Below are 19,691 nucleotides of genomic sequence, written 5' to 3'. Positions count from 1 at the left end.
GAAACCAGGATTCAATGTTGTACTTCTCACTGGGATCTTCCCTGAGAGAGCCACACCCAAAGCAACAATTTACTATGTCCCTGATATCAATAGATATAGATATATACATATCTAAATATAAATATATATGCATGCATACATAACATATTAACATATTGCTGTTTGTGTATAAATGACATTGTTTTTATAGATACATATATGTATAGGTGTGTATGCATTTATATATTGTTTGTTTGTTTGTTTGTTTTTGCGGGGCAATGGGGGTTAAGTGACTTGCCCAGGGTCACACAGCTAGTAAGTGTCAAGTGTCTGAAGTTAGATTTGAATTCAGGTACTCCTGAATCCAGGGCTCGTGCTTTATCCACTGCGCCACCTAGCCGCCCCTATGCATTTATATGTAATGTATACAGGTACCCAAGTTATCCCAGAAGTGTTGTGGGATGTCCTATACCTGTACAAGCGCCAAGCAGGTACAACAGTACAGGAAGGAATCTCTGCCCTCAAGGTGCTCACACTCTGGGGGATTTTCCTTTTAATTTTTTACGACCAAAGCTGTGACTTCACAGGTATCGAAAACTTCCAGTGAAGAACCTCCCTCTATCAGAGTATCACCTGCTCTGCAACCTAACTGTCTTAGGAATTTGCCTGGAGCCACTGGGAGGTCAAACAGGGGCTTGCCAAAGGTGACAGAGACATTTCATTATCAGCAACAGCACATGAGAACTGCTCCCTTGACAAGCTGCTTTACCCTATGCTCCCAACACTACTCTAATTGGCATTTATAAAACACTTAAGACATCCCCAAGTGTGCTTGTGTGTAATTGATGCATGACTGGTAATAACAGATCACATCAGTATAATGACTTACAGTTCACTAAGTACTTTCCGTGTACCATTTTGTTTGACCCTCACAACAGCCCTGTGAGATGGAAATTACAAATAATATCAAACCCGTAGTGAGCAGAGGATCGCCAAACTCAAAGACAAAAAGTAACCAGCCAATGAATAGAAAACCGGGGATAAAAATTGTTTTCTCCTGGCTCTAAATCCAGGGTCCTCTCTACTTTGTGACATTGCCTCTTTGTAAAAGCGTCTCTTGTAGAGTCTTCCATCATGTAATTTTGGAAACTAATTTTTTTAATCATGGCTCTAAGTTTTGAGATGATCTATTGCTGTCGTTTTCTGATTTTACCTATTCAATATTCTTCAATCATCACTTGGTGCATCATTCCCCTCTTCAAAAATCTCTAGCTACTGCTCCAATAAATTCAAACTTCTAATCGCATGCTCCGAAGCACTACCCTCGCTTATTATTTTAGCTCTACCATGGGAATCATAAGATTTAGCTCTGGAAGAGACTTCAGAGAACATCCATGAAGAAAGGGAGAGAGAGAAGGGGAAGGAAAGGGGGAGGGGTAGAAAGAGAGGACAGGGAAGAGGGGAAGAAGAGAAAGGGGAGAGGGGGAGAAGGAGAGGGAAGGGGACAGGAAGAGGAAAAATATTCAGCAAAACGGATCAACATATTGGAAAAAACTTAACATCACATGCAACTTTTCACACCCCTGGGCCGCAAAAGGATCAGGAAAAAAGGTAGCAATCTCCTGTCTCTTTTTCTAGGGACCAAGCTTGGTCTTTAAAGCTTCAGGTCACTCTGTTTTGATTGTTGAAGTTCTTTCTAACGCAATAAGTCTAGGATCCTATAATTCTATTTTGGGTTGTGTTTCAAAACATAAAAAGAGTTGAAAACATAAAACTATAATACAGAAGATTTTATCACGCTTAAGTAAATTTCCTGATAAATAAATGATAAATTTATAGGCACATGATTCATTTTTTATTTATTTTAAAACTGTTGCTTTTTAAGTCCTTTTTATCATCCCCCTACACATTATGGCAGTTTAATCATTATTACTACTAAAACATAAAAAGCTACCACAACACATTCTCCATTTTCATAGCTTGGCAAGCATGAATCTTAAACATCATAATAATGTTCTGGGTGGCTTTTGAAATCTGACTATTAATTCAAACATTGACTATTTTTTGCCTCCCCCCACTACAACTTTGCTTTTATTCTCCAGGACTATGCCTAATCTTATCTCCTTCCTCCCTACCCATAATAAAGTAAAAATTCCGTGAAGGAGTCTCCAATTAGGAGGAGAAAGTTAACATTTGAAATTCTTATTACTTATCTTATTCTTAATTTTTATCAAACTTATAAAGTTCAGTCTCCTTTTAGAAATCTTGTTCCGTTCCTCATTTTGGTACTCCTTGAAAAATTCCTTTTTACAATGGCAGGATTATAAATTTAGAACCAGAAAGGCTTTTAAAGGATATTTAGTATAAGTTATAAATGTACATAGCCCCCGATTTTACAGATGAGGAAATTGAAACCCAGAACTTTTAAGTCCACAAGGTGGTAAATGGCATTCCAACATAACTGTGAAATAGTCTAGCTCTTCTGGAAGATTCAGGACTATGTCCCAAAAGTCATTAACCCTAGACCCACTGAAACCACTACTAAGCCTCTATACCAAAGAGATCAAAGAAAGAAGAAAAGGATCCATTTTGACAAAAATATTTATAGAAGATTTTTTTTGGAGAATGGGAATAGTTAAGCAAATTATGGCATATGAATGCAACTGAATGCTGTGCTGTAAGGAGTGACAAAAGGGACAGTCTTCCTTTCAGGGGGAAGACCTGTGTAAACCAATGCAGAATGAAGTATGCTCTGCAATAACAGCAATATTACAAAGACAAACAGCTTGGAAAGACTGAAGAAATCTGAGCAATGAAATGACTGACCACAATTCAGAGGACCAGTGATGAAGCTCGCTTGACATAGAGGTGATGGGACTCAGGATCCAGAAAGATATATACACATACATGGCCAATGCCGGAGTTTGTTTTGCTTTGCTATGAATATTTGTTACAAGAGTTCTATTTTCCCTTTTATCTTTCAATGGGGTGGGGAAGGGAAGTGGGAGGGAAAGAAAATAGATTTTTGTTCATTAAAAAAAATAAAATTAAAGGTTTTCAATAGAGGAAAATAATACCTACCTCATAGGATTATTGTATCAAATGAAAATGCATATAAACTACTATACAATCCTTAAAACTCTATAATAATGTCATATTTTTAATGGAGTTCTCGAAATAATTTTAATTTTTTTCCAATTAGCAAGTACTGCAGATGCAACTAGAGAAATGCATCTTGTCCTCAATATTTTCTTATAGTAGGAAGGCTGAATTGTGCTTCTAATCAAGACTAGAAGATAAGAATTAGAAGCCAAGATGGTGGAGTACAAGCTGGGACCCAGCTGAACTCTCCCAACATTCACATCCAAACAACTTTAAAATACTTCAAATCAAATTTTGGAGCAGCAGAGCCAACACAAGGTCAGAGAGAGAGGAGATCTGCAGAAGTCTCTAACACTGGGGTGGGCAGAGTATGGTGCAGTACCAGTGGTGGGCTTTGGAGGCAGTCACGACAGCAGTAGCAACAGCTTCAGGAACTCTAGCCTAGAGATGGTAAGAGCGTTGGATGACTGGTCAGAAAGAAACTGCCATGGGGCCTTTGCTGGTACTGCATGAAACTAGCACTGAGTGACAACTCTACTGCCTATATGCAGTTCTGGATAATAGTTCCAGGATGGAGAGGAATGCTAGGAGTCGGTCAAGGGTGCAGAGGCCCTGGTCACAGTTCCAGGCCCAAGAAGAGTGCTAGCATTTTGTGGCTGCAGGGAAGCAAGGGCTCCACTTGGGTAAAGACCATAATACAGACCAAAAGAGCAGGGATCACAGCTCTCCACAGATCATACCACCTTAGAAACATTGAAAACTTGCAGAACTAGCTCTGAAAACAGAAGCACAAAAAAGCCTGAAGCTTGGGGTGGTACCATCCCACTCCAAGGTGAGCGGAGCTCAACTTTAATATAACGTTCAGTGAAGAAATAGGCTGGAAAAATAAACAAACATAAAAAAGATTCGACAATAAGAAGCTACTACAGTGGCAGGGAAGACCAAGACACAAATTTAGAAGAGGTCAATAATGTGAAAACTGCAACCAGCAAAGTCTCCCTCCCCCCCAAAAAAAATGCTAATTGGACACAAGCCAAACAAGAATTCCTAGAAGAATTAAAGAAAGAGATAAGTGTGGGAGGGGAAAATTTTGGAAAAGAAATGAGAGTGAGGGAAGAAAATCATGAAAAGACAATTACCAACTTGGTAAAAGAAGCACAAAAAATACTGAGGAAAATATCACCTTAAAAACAGAATTAGGGGGGCAGCTAGATGGTGCAGTGGTTAAAGCACCGGCCCTGGATTCAGGAGTACCTGAGTTCAAATCCGGCCTCAGACACTTGACACTTACTAGCTGTGTGACCGTGGGCAAGTCACTTAAGCCCCATTGCCAAAAAAAAAAAAACCAAACAAAAAAACAAAACAAAAAAAAACAGAATTAGCCTAAAGATAAAAAGCAAAAAAATTCACTGAAGAAAAGAATTCCTTAAAAAGCAAAATTGGCCAAATGGAAAAAGAGGTATAAAATCTTACTGAAGAAAATAATTACTTATAAATTAGAATTGGGAAAAGAGAAGTTAATCACTCCATGAAACTTCAAGAAACAATAAAACAAAGTCAAAATAATAAAAAAAAATAGAAGAAAATGTGAAATATCTCTTTGGAAAAACAAATGACCAAGAAAATAGATTGAGAAGGGATAATTTATGAATTATTGAACTACCTAAAAGCCATTAGCAAAGAAAGAATATAGATAACATATTTCAAGAAATTAACAAAGAAAACTGCCCTGATATCTTCCAGAGAGTAAAATATGAATTGAAAGAATCCACTGGTCACCTCCTGAAAAAGATGCCAAAATTAAAACTTCCAAGCACATTAAAGCCAAATTCCATTACTCCCAGGTCAAGGAGAAAATACTGCAAGCAGACAGAAAGAAACAATGCAAAGATCATGAAGCCAGAGTTAGGATCACACAAGATTTAGCAGCTTCCAAGTTAAAGGAGCATAGGACTTGGAATATGATATTCCAAAGGGCAAAGGAGCTAGGATCACAACCAAGAATAACCTACCCAGAAAAACTGAATATAATCCTTCAGGATTGTAAATGGAAATTTAATGAAATATATGACCTCTAAGCATTCGTAATGAAAAGACCAAAGCTAAACTGAAAATCTGACATTTAAACAAAATTCTCAAAAGAAGCATAGAAAAGCAAACATTTGAAAGAGTAATCATAAGGGACTAAATAGAGTTAAACTGTTTACATTCCTATATGGGAAGAAAGATGATACATGTAACTCCCAAGAACTTTATCATTATTAGGACAATTAGAAGGAATCTTCATAGAAAGAGGGCAGAGGTGTGAGTCAATTATGGTGGAATGATCTCCAAAAAAAGAATGTAGGGATGAGAAAGAGGGATGCACTGGGAGAAGTAGAATGGGGCAAATTTTCTCACATATAAGAGGCCCAAGGAAGAACTTTTATAGTGGAGGAAAAATGGGGGGGGGGATGTTGGGCAATGTTTAAACCTCACTTTATGAGTACTGGAAGGAAGAATATATATATATACACACACACACATTCAGTTGGATATAGAAACCTATCTTGCACAATAGGGAGATAGGAGGGGAAAGGGCTAAGAGATATGGGGCAGGGGGATAATAAGGGGAGGACAGATTGGGGGAGGCAGTGGTTGGAAAGAAGACAGACTTTTGAAGAGGAACAGGAAAAAAGAAAGAAGATTAAACAGAGGAAATGGGATGAAAGGAAATGCTCAGTTAGCGATCTTAACTGTGAATGTGAATGGGATGAGTTCACTCATAGAATAGAAGCAGACAGAATGGACTGGAAATCAAAATCCAACAATATGTTGTGTATAAGAGATACACTAGGGACAGAAAATCACACACAGAGTTGAAATGAAGGGCTACAGCAGAGTCCATTATGCTTTAGCTGAAGTGAAAAGGGCAGGGGTGTCAATCATGATCTCAGACAAAGCAAAAGCAAAAATAGAGATGAAATAAAAGAGATGAGGGAAATTACACTGTGCTAAAAGGAACCATGGACAATAATATAGAAATAATATAAAAAAATTTTCATAAGAAGTTTCTATGATAGAGGCCTCATTTCTCAAATATCAAGGAATTGAATCAAAATTATTAAAATAAAAGCCATTTCCCAATTGATAAATAGTTAAAGACATGAACATTCAGTTTTCAGAATAAGAAATCAATGCTATCTTTAATCTCATTTTTAAAATGCTCTAAGTCATTATTGATTAGAGAAAGACAAATTAAAACAACTCTGAGGTATCACCTTATAACTATCAGAAATGACAAATGCTTGAAGGGATGAGGGAAAATAGGTACATTTAATGAATTGTTGGTGGTGTAGTGAACTGGTCTAATCATTCTGGAGAAAATTTGGAACTAGACCCAAAGGTCTATAAAACTGTGCATACCCTTTAATACTACAATACCACTACTAAGTCTGTACCCCAAAGAGATCAAAGAAAAGGGGAAAGGACCTATATGTACAAAAATATTTATAGCACCTCTTTTTGTGGTGGTAAAGAATTGGATATTAAGGGGATGCTCATTAATTGGAGAAAGGCTGAACAAGCTGTGGACTGTGATTGTGATGGAGTACTACTGTGCTAAAAAAAAGTGATGAGGTGGATGGTTTTAGAAAAAAAACACAAAAAACATGGCAAGACCTGTATGAACTGATGCAAAATGAAGTGAGAAGAACCAGGAGATCATCTCACACCTTAACAGAAATGTTGTGATGATGATCAACTGTAAAACACTTAGCTATTCTGATCAATACAATGATCCAAGTCAATTCCAAAGGATTCATGATGAAAAAATGCTATCTAACTTTGAGTACAAACTGATAATTTTCTTACTTCATTTTTTTTGCTTTCTTTGTGATATAGCTAATATAGAAATATGCTTTGCATGATTTTACATGTATAAGTGATATATTATTTGCCTTCTCAATGGGTGGGGAGGGGTGGGAGGGAGATGATCTAGAATTCAAAATTTAAAAAGAAAAGAATATTTAAAAAATTGTAAAGACTAGAAGATAAGGAAATAATTGTTTAATGGTACATATTTTGATAAAACCACCCCTCTTATTATATTACTACAACTATGACTACTATGACTATACTACAACTATACTATGATGATTATATTATTACTACAACTGTTACTACATAACACTCCCCCTACTCCACCCCTGACCAGACTAAATCTTTCTTGTCATCTCCCTAAACCCCAAAGAGCAACCAGGAAATCCTTCCAGGGGTATGAAGTGGGAACAAAACAGAGTCAAGATAATGGCAAGACAGGGCACCATCAAGAAGATAAAGAGTAAACAGGCTAGGGGACAGTTAGGTGGTGCAGTGGATAAAGCACTGGTCCTGGATTCAGGAGGACCTGAGTTCAAATCCGGACCCAGACACTTGACACTTGCTAGCTGTGTGACCCTGGGCAAGTCACTTAACCCTCATTGCCCCACCAAAAAAAAAGAGTAAACAGGTGGAACCTCTATCATTGAAGATACAAATGGCAGGTTAAAGTTTTTTCCAGTATTTCATGATTAACAAGAACTTACCATACTGGTCAAAATAATAATGTTCATGGTTTATAGTGTAGCCAGAGGTATGCTGGAGTGCAGCAACCAATGCTACAAATCAGTGCTTGATTTATTGTTTTGTCTAAGCTTAAGAAAGTTATGCGTTTTCAAAAAACCTAATTGGATATGTATGTGGCCCCTGGATATGTGTATGATCCTAGACTATGTATGTTTAAATTCACTTTTTATCGAATTGACTGTACATTTTTGATATTATGCATGGGTCCTTTTAGATCACATGCAGTTTGATTTGCAGACATTTTTATAGATTAACCTTGTATATGCGGTTGTCTCTTTAATAAACAGCCTGACCACAAAACAAACAAACAAAAAAGAAAGTTATGGAGAAAATCTTAATAATTTAGGCTTGATTTAGTGATGGTCTAGGTGTAAGAAAATGGAGAAAATGTTAATATTACAGATAAAATTTAAAAGTTTGTGGCATGTACATTTTTTTTTCTCCCTAGAGATCCAGTTGTTAAATATTTACCAGTGTGCCCTTGAATGGAGTGAATATATTTCATGGAGAAGTGTGGCATAGTAAATAGGGAGCAGGTCTCAGAGTCAGGAAGGCCTCTCTGTGACACATACTGGCAAAGCGACCCTGAGCAAGTTACTGAATCTTTCAGTGACCCAGCAACTCTCTAAAACTCTAAGTTACTGGGCAGCTAGGTGGCGAAGTGGATAGAGCACCGGCCCTGGAGTCAGGAAGACCTGAGTTTAAATCCGGCCTCAGACACTTAACACTTACTAGCTGTGTGACCCTGGGCAAGTCACTTAACCCCAATTGCCTCACAAAAAAAAACCCCAAACAAGCAAACTCTAAGTTACTGAGCAGAGAACCCAAGTATCGGAAAAGGGTGATTCCTGATTGGGAGTTCTCTATATTAATGAAATTATAGGTCGAGTCATGAATGAATGAATAAATAATATATTTTATGAAACACTAACATAACTATATTCTAAAAGCAAACTGATAAATCTAATCTGACAATTTAGGTATCTGTCCTACCTATGACTTACAGAGAGGCCTGAGCCAAGGAATAAAATCCCAGACCTTTGCCCTTCTTCTAAAAATGGAACAAGAATCAGGCCAACTACGATTCTTGAAGTAAGTGTTTTAGTCTAAATCTGCCTCCTTGGCTCTCCCACCCATTGCTAGTTTAGCCCTCTGGGGCCAGAGAAAACATCTCTGTCTTCTTTTTCTACATAATCGATTTTGAAGCACCCTTTCTCCATCAGGCTAAATGCCCCCAACTCTTGCATCCAGTTCTTGGACTTGAGGAACTAACACATATTGGTTGACTTCATCTAGATACAGTCTAACTAATCAATATCTTTCCCTTCTAATAGCTGCCTGGGTTAAAGCTGTGCCTGTGGAATAAGCCATCCAGCTTTATTGTTTTTCTGACTGAATGAACACCAACCATCTTCTGGCCTTACTTCATGCAGCAGAGTGAGGCGAATCACGGAGTTATGAGACAAAGCCCTAAAGACTAAATAGACAGATCAGAGTGGCTTCAGGAAGAAGAAAACCAGGGCAGCAGTATCTTAGATTAGATAACAAGACGAGAGCACAAACTGATCTGCAGTGTTGGAAGAAAAATAACCAAAACATTTCCTACCTGTAAACATAGCGTGGAAGTAAGGGCTGCAAGCTGCCAGGACTACTCGATGTGCTGAAATTTCCATGTCATCGGCCACAATAGTGACGTCACAAAGCAAATTTTGGCTGTTTATAAAACAAGAGAGAAGCGGTGAATTATTCGATTGGGAAAATTAATTCAATGACCACTGTGAAAATATTGTAGCAACATGCCACTCGAGTAGACGTTAAACTCCCTGCAACAAGATACCACAAATCCGAATCAGGAAACTGAATAAAAAATGAAAGAGGACACTGAAGGCTTTGATAGAGCTGACCCCAAACTCTTGCGGTAAAGTCAAGGTCCTTGGTTCCTACAGCATCACTCAGAATCTAAATAAGTGTTGTGGACCTGACGTAGGGTGAGACCTAGGTTTGAATCCCAGCGGTATGATCCCAGGCAACTCACAAACCCTCTGATCCTCAGCTTGCTCATCTGTAAAATGGGAATAAATAAGGTTTGTAATTCCTACATCATGGGTTTGTTATGAGTGAAATAAGATCGTGTAGTGTCTAAGCTAAAGTAAGTAAAGCTAAGTAAAATCTTGGTAAACCTCAAGGCACTATACACAGACATACACACATATGTATATGTATATCTATGAAAGTATGTATATGTATAGATGCATATATATGTATATATACACATGTGTATATGTATGTATGTGAGTATATGTGTGTATATATACACATATATATCCACTTTTTTTTCCTTTTGGGGAGGGCTATGGGGGGGGGGTGTTAAGTGACTTGCCCAGGGTCACACAGCTAGTAAATGTCAAGTGTTTGAGGCCAGATTTGAACTCAGGTACTCCTGAATCCAGAGCTGGTGCTTTTATCTACTGTGCCACCTAGCTGCCCCATGCTTTTACTTATTTTTAAAAATATACAATTCTCCTTGTGAAGGCCAACCATCCTGTCTACATGTACATTTGATTCTATTCCCCCCCACCCCCATCTTTTCCTATAGAATGCCTCATTAAGTTCCCATGCCTCTTCAAATTTTCAACCTGTCCCTCACTATTGGTTCTTCCCCTACTGACTTCAAGCATTATTCAAGCCTCCCCCATCCTTAGGAAAAAAGCAACAAAACTTTTATTGCATCCTACCATCTTCTCAAGCTATGATCTGATATCTCTCATGCCTTTCTTACCAAACTCCTAAAAAAAAAGCTGATTCTATTCATTGGGTCCATTCAATCTAGAACCTCTCCAAACCCTTTTCATCCTCATCACTCAAGTGAATCTTCTCTCTCCGAGTTACCAGGGATCACTTAATGATCAAATCTCCTGGTCCTTTATCAGTCCATATCCTGTTCAGCCTATCTGACATAGTTACCACCTTCTTCTCCTATTTACTCTTTCCCCTCTAGGTTTTTGTGACATCACGCCCACCTAGTTCTCCCACCTTTGTGATCACTCATCAGTTATCACCCAAATTATCACCCTAATATGGGTCATGTTTCCTATGATTCTGCCCTAGGCCTCCTTCACTCTGCCTCTACATTTTCTCTCAGTAGCCTCATCAGCTCCCATGGGTTTAACGATCATCTCTATGCAGGTGATAGAGCTATTTATACCCATCCCATCTACTCCCAGAGCACCAATTGCCTATTAGACATTTCAAATTGGATGCTCTGGAGACATCTCAAACTCAATACATTTAAAGTAGAACTCATTATCTTCTCCCCTACCCCACTCCAAAGCATATCCTTTCCCAAACTTCCATATTTCCGACAAAGGCATTGTCTTTCTCCTAGTCTTTCACATTTGTAACCCAAGTATCCACTCCCAGCTCCTTGCTTTCCATCACCCCAAATATCTAATCAGTTGTTAAATCTTACTATTTCTCCCTCCATAGCATTTCCAGCACCCAACTCTATTTTACTCATATAGCTCTTACCTTAGTTTAGACCCTCATTAGCTCTTACTATTTTACTGCAACAGCTTCCTAATTAGTCTCCTACCTGAAGTCTCTTACTGCTCTAGTCCCTAGCTTCTTAAATTCTAGGTCATCACCCCATATGGGTCAGGTAACTGAATGGAGGGGCTCATGAAAAATTTGGCAACAGTAAAAGTTTATGTATACCTATTTTATATACCTATATACCCAGGGTCATGTAAACATTTCTCAGGTGAAAAGGAGTCGCAAGTGGGAAAAGTTTAAGAAGCCCTGCTCTAGTCCATTCTACATATCAATTTTTTTTAAGCAGGGCAATGAGGGTTAAGTGACTTGTCCAGGGTCACACAGCTAGTAAGTGTCAAGTGTCTGAGGCTGGATTTGAACTCAGGTCCTCCTGAATCCAGGGCCAGTGCTTTATCCACTGCGCCACCTAGCTGCCCCCATATCATTTTTTTTTAAAGCACAGATCTGATCATATCACTCTCCTACTCAATCTACTCAACTCTACATTGCCTTTAGAATCAAATGTAAACTCCAGTGGTCCCAACATATCTTTTCCAGCTGGAGCTTATTCCATCTCCCACACTCTAGGAGCCAACCCTTCTGTTCTTCACCCGCAAAACCCCATTTCCCACCTCTATATCATTGCACTGGCGATCCCACATGCCTGGAATGCACTCTTTTCTACCTTACCTCTGTCTCATGGCCTACTTCTTTCTTTAAGAATCAGCTCAAACACCATGTTCTACATGAAGTCATTCCCGATCCTTCCAAATGCTAGTGCCCCCTCTCCCTGCCAAACTACCTTATAGTCAAGTACATTTAGGCATTTTATAGTTATTCATTTTTATATTTATTCTATATAAATTTATGTTTATGTATATATACATATATCCATATGCTATCTATATGTGTAGGATATAGTTATGTGTAAATAGATTTATCACATGTACTATCTATATGTGTGTTTATATGTATAAATGTATAGATGTGTTTATATATACATCGTGTATGCTATCTAGATATGTGTATATGTGTAAATCTGTTTGTGTGTGTATATATGTCACATGTATGAGTTATATATATATTATATATTATGTCTACATGGCACATACTATCTATATATGTATATAGCCTGTGTGTGGATGTGTATAGATATACATATAAATGTATATGTATGTGTATATATTTATACACATACACACACACATGCACACATATACACACTCACTGTTTCTTCCATTAGAATACAAATAAGAATTATTTTATTCTCTCTTCTTGCATCCCCAGTACTAGCAGAGAGGCCTGGACCATAACAGGAGCTTAATAAATGCCTGTAGATTATCTGGTTCCTCAGTCCATAAGAACTTGGAGGTAAGGAAAGAAGGTGCAACCAACAGGAAAGGTGGTAGAGGGGACAGAGAGAACAATTAGGGGGGTGGGAGGGGAACCATGACCCCAAAAGTACCTGCTGACTGTCTTGACATGCAAGTGATAAAACAAACAAAACTAAAAAGGATATAAAGGACTCTCTCATTAATGCAGAGAACAAAAATGAGCATTCATTCCCAAGTAAACATGAGAAAATTTAAATTATGTTCAAAATCTTTTTAAGAATGTAGAAAAATATTGTTATTTTTTGTTAAGATTTTAATCTAAAATGGTAGTGGATTGGTTTTCTGTTGTTGTTTTTTTTTCCTTAAAGTTTGGGCATTTGCAATACTTAAATCTTCTCTTAGAAAATTTACCTAAATAGAATGACTCATTTTCCGGGGATTTTAGTTAGCGGAGGTGATACTGTGTTGCCAACAGAAAAACTCTGTACTTTTAAAATTAAACATAAGGAAGCAACCACAATAACACCTATGGTTTCTAAATGTTATGGTAATTAGATCAGACTTGAGGCAAAAAAGAATAAAACAAGATGAAGAACTCCCTTTCTCTGAAAAAAGATAAGGGAAAGCTTAATTTGGAAAAAAAAAAATGAACTGCCTCTGAATATACATTTAAAAGGGAAAATATTTCACCATACAAAAATAACTAGTATTTATATGGCACTCCAAGGTCTGAAAAAGGGTTTTATAACTATCTAATATAAGTTTTATAACATCCCTGGGAGGTAGATGCTACTAACCATTTTTACAGATAAGGAAACTAAAGCAAACAGAGGTCTTTTGGTGAGTTGTTTTTTTTTTTCAAAGTCACTTGTCCAGGGCCACACAGCTAGTGTCTGAAGCTGAATTTTAACTCAGGTCTTCCTGACCAAGTCCATTGTTCTGCTACTTAAGCCCCGAGAATAGTACCAACACATTGTATTGATCCTCTATGAAGAAATTAGGAAAGGCTTGGATAGGATTGGAGGGCACCTAGGTGGTAGAGTGCTAGGTCTGAAGTCAGGAAGACTTATCTTTCTGAGTTTACATCTGGCCTCATACACTTACTGACATGTGTGACCCTGGGCAAGTCACTTCACCCTATTTGCCTCAGTTTTCTCACCTGTAAAATGAGCTGGAGAAGGAAATGGCAAACCACTCCAGCATCTTTGTCACAAAAACCCCAAATGAGGTCATAAAGAGTTGGACACAACTACAACACCTGAAGAACAACAAAAAGGAAGAGAGCACAGAAAGAAGGAGGGAAGGAAGGAGGAAGGGAGGAAGGGAGGAAGGAAGGAAGGAAGGAAGGAAGGAAGGAAGGAAGGAAGGAAGGAAGGAAGGAAGGAAGGAAGGAAGGAAGGAAGGAAGGAAGGAAGGAGGAAAAAACCAAGTATTTATTAAATGCTTACTACATGCCAGGAACTGTACTGAATGCTGGGATACAAACAAAAGAGAAAAGACAGTTCCTGATCTCAAGGAACTTGCATTCTTTCTCACATGAGCAAGAAGATATAACATGCACAATGATTATTAAAGTGAGAAAATAAAAACATGCTTTAAAAATATTGTATTTTGGGGGCAGCTAGGTGGATAGAGCGCCAGCCCTGGAGTATTTTTTGTTTAAATAATATAGGGATTCCCTTGTGTGTTTTTTGTTTGTTTGTTTGTTTGTTTGTTTGGTTTTTTTTAGTGAGGCAATAGGGGTTAAGTGACTTGCCCAGGGTCACACGGCTAGTAAGTGTTAAGTGTCTGAGGCCGGATTTGAACTCAGGGACTCCTGACTCCAGGGCCGGTGCTCTATCCACTGCACCACCTAGCTGCCCCCTCCCTTGTGTTTTTTAATGCCAAAATAATGACAGTCAATGTGGTACAGCAGAGAGGACTCTAGACTTAAACCAAAAGAGGGAACTGATGAGATCAAGCATCCACTGAAGTAGGCTCCTTAAAGAGATGCTGATTACTATCTCTACATGCAGCTGTAGCTGAAAAAGTTGGTGTACAACCAAGAACCCCATGGTGTAATGGCTGGAGCATGGGATGTGGAATCACAGGACCTTAGTTTAGTTCTCCTCAATCCCAGCTTCTATCCACTGGACCTCCGGCTCTGACATCTCGCCAGATTTCAAATCAGACCACCAGGTTCCAGATTCCAGCTCTGGGATTTACTTACTACCTGTTGGATTTCCCCCCTGCATCTCTCCAGGGCTCAGTTCCCTCATCTCTAAAGGAAGAGGGTTGAACTCAATGACCTCTCAGGTCCCTTCTGGCTCTCAATCTATGACCCCATGAACCATGATCTCTAAAGTTCCCTTTCAGTTTTAATATCTTATGATCCTTTATCCCAGGTGTGTCAAACTCAAATAGAAAAGGGAGGCCACTACACTACACATAAAGATCCCTGTGCATATTGACTTAGAAAACCATGTATTAACATTATCCACGTTCCACTGTGTTTTTATTTGTTACTTATTTACCAATTACATTTTAATCAGGTTTGGGTCGCATATGGTCCATGATCAGTGTATGACACCTTTGTTTTAGCCTGTACATCCTCAAGATATATACATGGGCTGGTCCCGTAGTGAGAGAGAAAAAGGGACAGCCAGGAGATAGCCTGAGCATTCCACTGGTCTCCTCGTGGTATTAAAAGAAAGCTGGACTTCCTGGAGAGAATTTCTGGGAGAAGACGGACGAGAGTCACGTAGGAATGGCAAGTATGTACAGGTTGCAATCTCCATCACTAGAAAGTGATGAATCACAGATGCATTTGAGTATCTATCTCAGTTGTGAAGAAGAAGAAGAAGAAGAAGAAGAAGAAGAAGAAGAAGGAGGAGGAGGAGGAGGAGGAGAAGCAGGAGGAGCAGGAGGAAGAAGAAGAAGAGGGGGCAGCTAGGTGGCACAGTGGATAAAGCACCAGCCCTAGATTCAGGAGGACCTGAGTTCAAATCTAACCTCAGACACTTGACACTTACTAGTTGTGTGACCCTGGGCAAGTCACTTAACCCTCACTGTCCCGCAAGAAAAAGAAAAAAGAAAAGAAAAAGGAAGAAAGAAAGAAGGAAGGGAATTTGGAACTCAAAAATTTTTTAATGGATGTTAAAAATTGTTTTTATATGTAACTGGAAAAAAAATGCTATTTTAGAAAGCTACAAACTTAACAATAATCTGAATGTACTTTCTGTGGAAGGAAACCAAAAGAGACCACCTTGTCTTCCTGGTTGTTTATTTTTAACAGTGTTTTATTTAGAGCAAATATGATCGGCAGCATCATTCAGTAGCCAATCCAGAAAAGTCTCTGTCTAGGTTACTGGTAGCCACAAAGAATAATGAACTGGAGAATGACACTCACAGCCACCTCTCTTCCTGATATGGTGATGTTAATTACTTCCCTGCAAACCCGTGGTACTTACCCAGCTCTCATACACTGAGGGAAAGCCACTTCTAAGAGTTCCCACTATAATCGGTTTGGAAGGGCAGACTGTCAGCATCTGTATTCATTGAAGGCAAACATGCAAAGATTTTTCAAGAAGGAAAGAGTAATTTAATTTGTGGCATCCTTTAAGAGTCATGAAAGAAAACCAGCCACCTCAGCATACCTAGGTGCTCTCACAAGATGCCAAGTTCAAAAGACAAAGGACAAAGACTGTGTCCTTCTGTTCAGACAAGACCTGAATGAATTCAGAATTCTGGGATGACAAGTTAAGGGTGCCAAGACACAGCCACGATGAGATGCCAGAGAAATCGTGTTATCTTATTAAGTATCAGGTGACAGCCTGGATTGCGGAGAGGCAGGAGAATAAGGGCAAAACTGAGAGAAGAAACTGAAGGAATGAGAGAATCATGGAATCACATCTGGAAGGAATCCCAGAGACCATCTGGTCCAAACCCCTCATATTTTACAAAGGAGGAAATGGAGGCCCAAAGAAATTAAATTACTTATGCAAGGGCACACAGGTAATAATCCCCAGAAGTGGGATTCGAACCTGAGACCAAGGACTCCAGAGTGAGTGCTGTTACCACCGCAAGATGTAATTAGGGGAGAAGACATGAATTATAAGGAATGAATGGAAAAGCACTTATTGTTTATCAGGTGCTAAGAAATATGCTAAATACTGGTGATAAAAAGAGAAAAGACATCATAGGGAACAGGCAAAAGAGCAACAGAGCGGGGCTAGTAACTCACTGGGTGATGTCTCAAGCACTCTGATAAGAAGCTTGCTCAGTTGCCTGCTGTCTGGAGGTGGGGGGAAGGAGGGGAAGGAGGGAGGGAGAAAAATTTGAAATTGGAAATCTTATGTAAACAAATGCTGAAAGCTATCTCTACATGTAACTGGAAAATAATAAAATACTTTTATTTAAAAAGTACATACTAGGGGCAGCTAGGTGGCGCAGTGGATAGAGCACTGGCCCTGGAGTCAGGAGTACCTGAGTTCAAATCTGGCCTCAGACACTTAATACTTACTAGCTGTGTGACCCTGGGCAAGTCACTTAACCCCAATTGCCTCACTAAAAAAAAAAAAGTACATACTACATAATAAACTAGATTAGAAATCTCAAAAAAAAAAAAAAGAAGCTTGCTCAGGTCATCTAACCCTACCCCCTTGAGTTACAGAGGAGGAAACTGAGGCTGGGAGAGAAGTAACTAGGGTTGGAGTCAATAATCTCCATGGTGCTCCCTAGCACTAAAAAAAAATTAAGGTACCATTTTAAAAGAAATTAGAAAATATAGATTACAAGAAAACTCTGTAACTAATGTCCAATGAAATGATCATTAAATTATGAGAAGATGCTATTAGCAATGGCAACATAGATGCTGAGGGAGGGGAGCCAGAATAGGGGTTTGGAAAAACTGGGGGGTTTTATATTGATTAATAATAATAATAATAACAACTAGCATTTATAATGCTTTCAGGTTTGCAAAACATCTTACACATATTATTTGATCTTCACAACAATCCTTCAAGGCAGGTGCTATAATTATCCCCATTTTGCAGAGGGGGAAACTGAGGCAAACAGAGGTTAAGTGACTTGCCTGGGATCGACCAGTGTTTGAGGCTGGATTTGTACTCAGGCTTGAGGCTGAATTTGACTCCAAGACCAACATTCTATCTACTACTACACTACCTAATGACCTCAAATAAGGGGGGGAAAAAAGAAGAAATAGGGAAAGGCCACTCAGCTTGGCTTTTTTCTCTAAGAGAAATTAGCTGCTTCTTGTCTGTCTCTGTATTACCAGAGCTTAACTCAGTGCCTGGCACAGAGTGGGCACTTAATAAATGACTACGGAATATATCAACGGTGCTCTCTTCAACAGTACGTATACTAAAATAAGATGAATAAGTGAATACATTTTCAATGTTAAGAAATAGTAAATAATAACACAAACCAAATGTATACAGCTCAGCTTGCAAGGTATTTCCCCCCAAAAGAAAGGTGATAGAGATGGCAAATATTACTGTCTTTTTTGAACACATGAGGAAACTAAGGCCCTAAAAAATAAATAAATAGATAAGTGGATGAATATTTAAATAAGTGAATGAATAGATAGCTAAATGAAAAAGTGAATGATTCAATAAATGAATAGATAGTTAAATAAGTGAATAATTAAATGAATAAATGAATGGATAGATAGCTAAATGAATACGGGAATTAATTAAATAGATGAATGGATGGATAGATAACTAAATGAATGCACAGACAGCTAAATGAATAAATAAATTAATTAAATGATAGCTAAATGAATGAAGAGATAGATAGATAGACAGACAGACAGACAGACAGACAGACAGACAGACAGACAGATAGATAGATAGATAGATAGATAGATAGATAGATAGATAGATAGATAGATAGGCAGGCAGGCAGGCAGATGGATAAGTGAAGTCAGGGATTGGTCCAAAGTCAGAAAGCTATGAAGTGGCAGAACCAGGATTCTCTCCCAGAGTTTGTGACTCCACCTCCTATAGTCTTTCCCCTCTGCCACACTGGCCATCAGTATAACATAGCAGCCTCAAGGATCAGCCGTGCAGATAGTTAAGCTAGAAGGGTACGTTTCGCTATGCTTTTTGGAGAAGTTTCGCTTTATCCCCAGGTTTAGTCCAGCTGCTCAGTCCTTCAAGGAAGTTTGTATCAGAGGGTGGTGAAACACACAAACAAAAGAACATGACAACATCCTACCATGAAAACAGCCATTTGATCAAACAACAAAGAAAATCACAGTCACTGCAATTTCCAGGGTTGGGAGCTGCTGGGGTTTTTTAAATTAAATTTTTTTTTTTTGTGCGGGGCAATGAGGGTTAAGTGACTTGCCCAGGGTCACACAGCTAGTAAGTGTCAAGCATTTGAGGCCAGATTTAAACTCAGGTCCTGCAGAATCCAGGGCCGGTGCTTTATCCATTGTACCACCTAGCTGCCCCCAGGTTGCTGTTTTTTCAAAGACCGGACTGGTGATTTCATTAATATAGGGAACTCCCAGTGGGGAAACTTCCTCTATCAATGCAGGCTGGGCCTCTTGTAGCCTTTGAATGTTGCCAGCGTGAATGAGAAGTTAAGACTTGGGCCAGGGTTACAAAAACATCAGTAGGATCTGAATCCCAGGGCTTTCCTACTACTCCAAGGTTAACTCACTGCATTGCCTCTTTTGCAATATCCCTTAGATACCTTAAATCAGTGACATGAAGCCTTGAAGGGAGAGGACAAGTATGATTCAAGCTTATCACTTGAACTCACTCCAAAATAGGGAAGCCAAAAAGCCAAGAAAAAGCTACATTCTACTAGGTCAAGGACGGCAAGAAACCTCAGCAATCATCTCCTCTAAACACTGAAATTCCCTGGTGAGATGATGTGTTCTGGGTCAAGGTAGGGCCAGAGTTCAAGCCCAGGCCCCCAAATCCAGTGCCCTCTCTACTACCTCATGGCTGCCTTTTGCTTGCTCCCACTTGAAATTATTTTAATTACTTTGATCAATGAAATTACTTCTCTGTATATATTTCACACCCTCCCATTCGAATGTAAACTCCTTGAAGGCAAGGACTTGGATTCATTATTTGTCTTCACATACCCAATTTTTTTCTCTAAGAGGAATTAGTTGCTTCATTTCTG

At 38.8% G+C, this 19,691-nt stretch overlaps 1 protein-coding gene across 3 annotated transcripts in view; it reads right to left on the bottom strand.

Annotated features, from left to right (window-relative positions):
* Positions 1-19,691, bottom strand: part of KLHL2 (kelch like family member 2) — a 138,737-nt gene that overhangs the window by 91,594 nt on the left and 27,452 nt on the right. For all 3 annotated transcript variants that reach the window (XM_043972572.1, XM_043972573.1, XM_043972570.1), the window contains exon 3: positions 9,293-9,399. In XM_043972572.1, coding sequence (XP_043828507.1) covers positions 9,293-9,399 — 107 coding nt within the window. The remainder of the gene's footprint in view (positions 1-9,292; positions 9,400-19,691) is intronic.

The sequence above is a fragment of the Dromiciops gliroides genome, chromosome 6 (genome assembly GCF_019393635.1).
Source record: "Dromiciops gliroides isolate mDroGli1 chromosome 6, mDroGli1.pri, whole genome shotgun sequence".
Lineage (NCBI taxonomy): Eukaryota > Metazoa > Chordata > Mammalia > Microbiotheria > Microbiotheriidae > Dromiciops > Dromiciops gliroides.
Note: the sequence above shows the minus strand (reverse complement) of the source record. Positions and strands in the feature narration are given on the sequence as shown.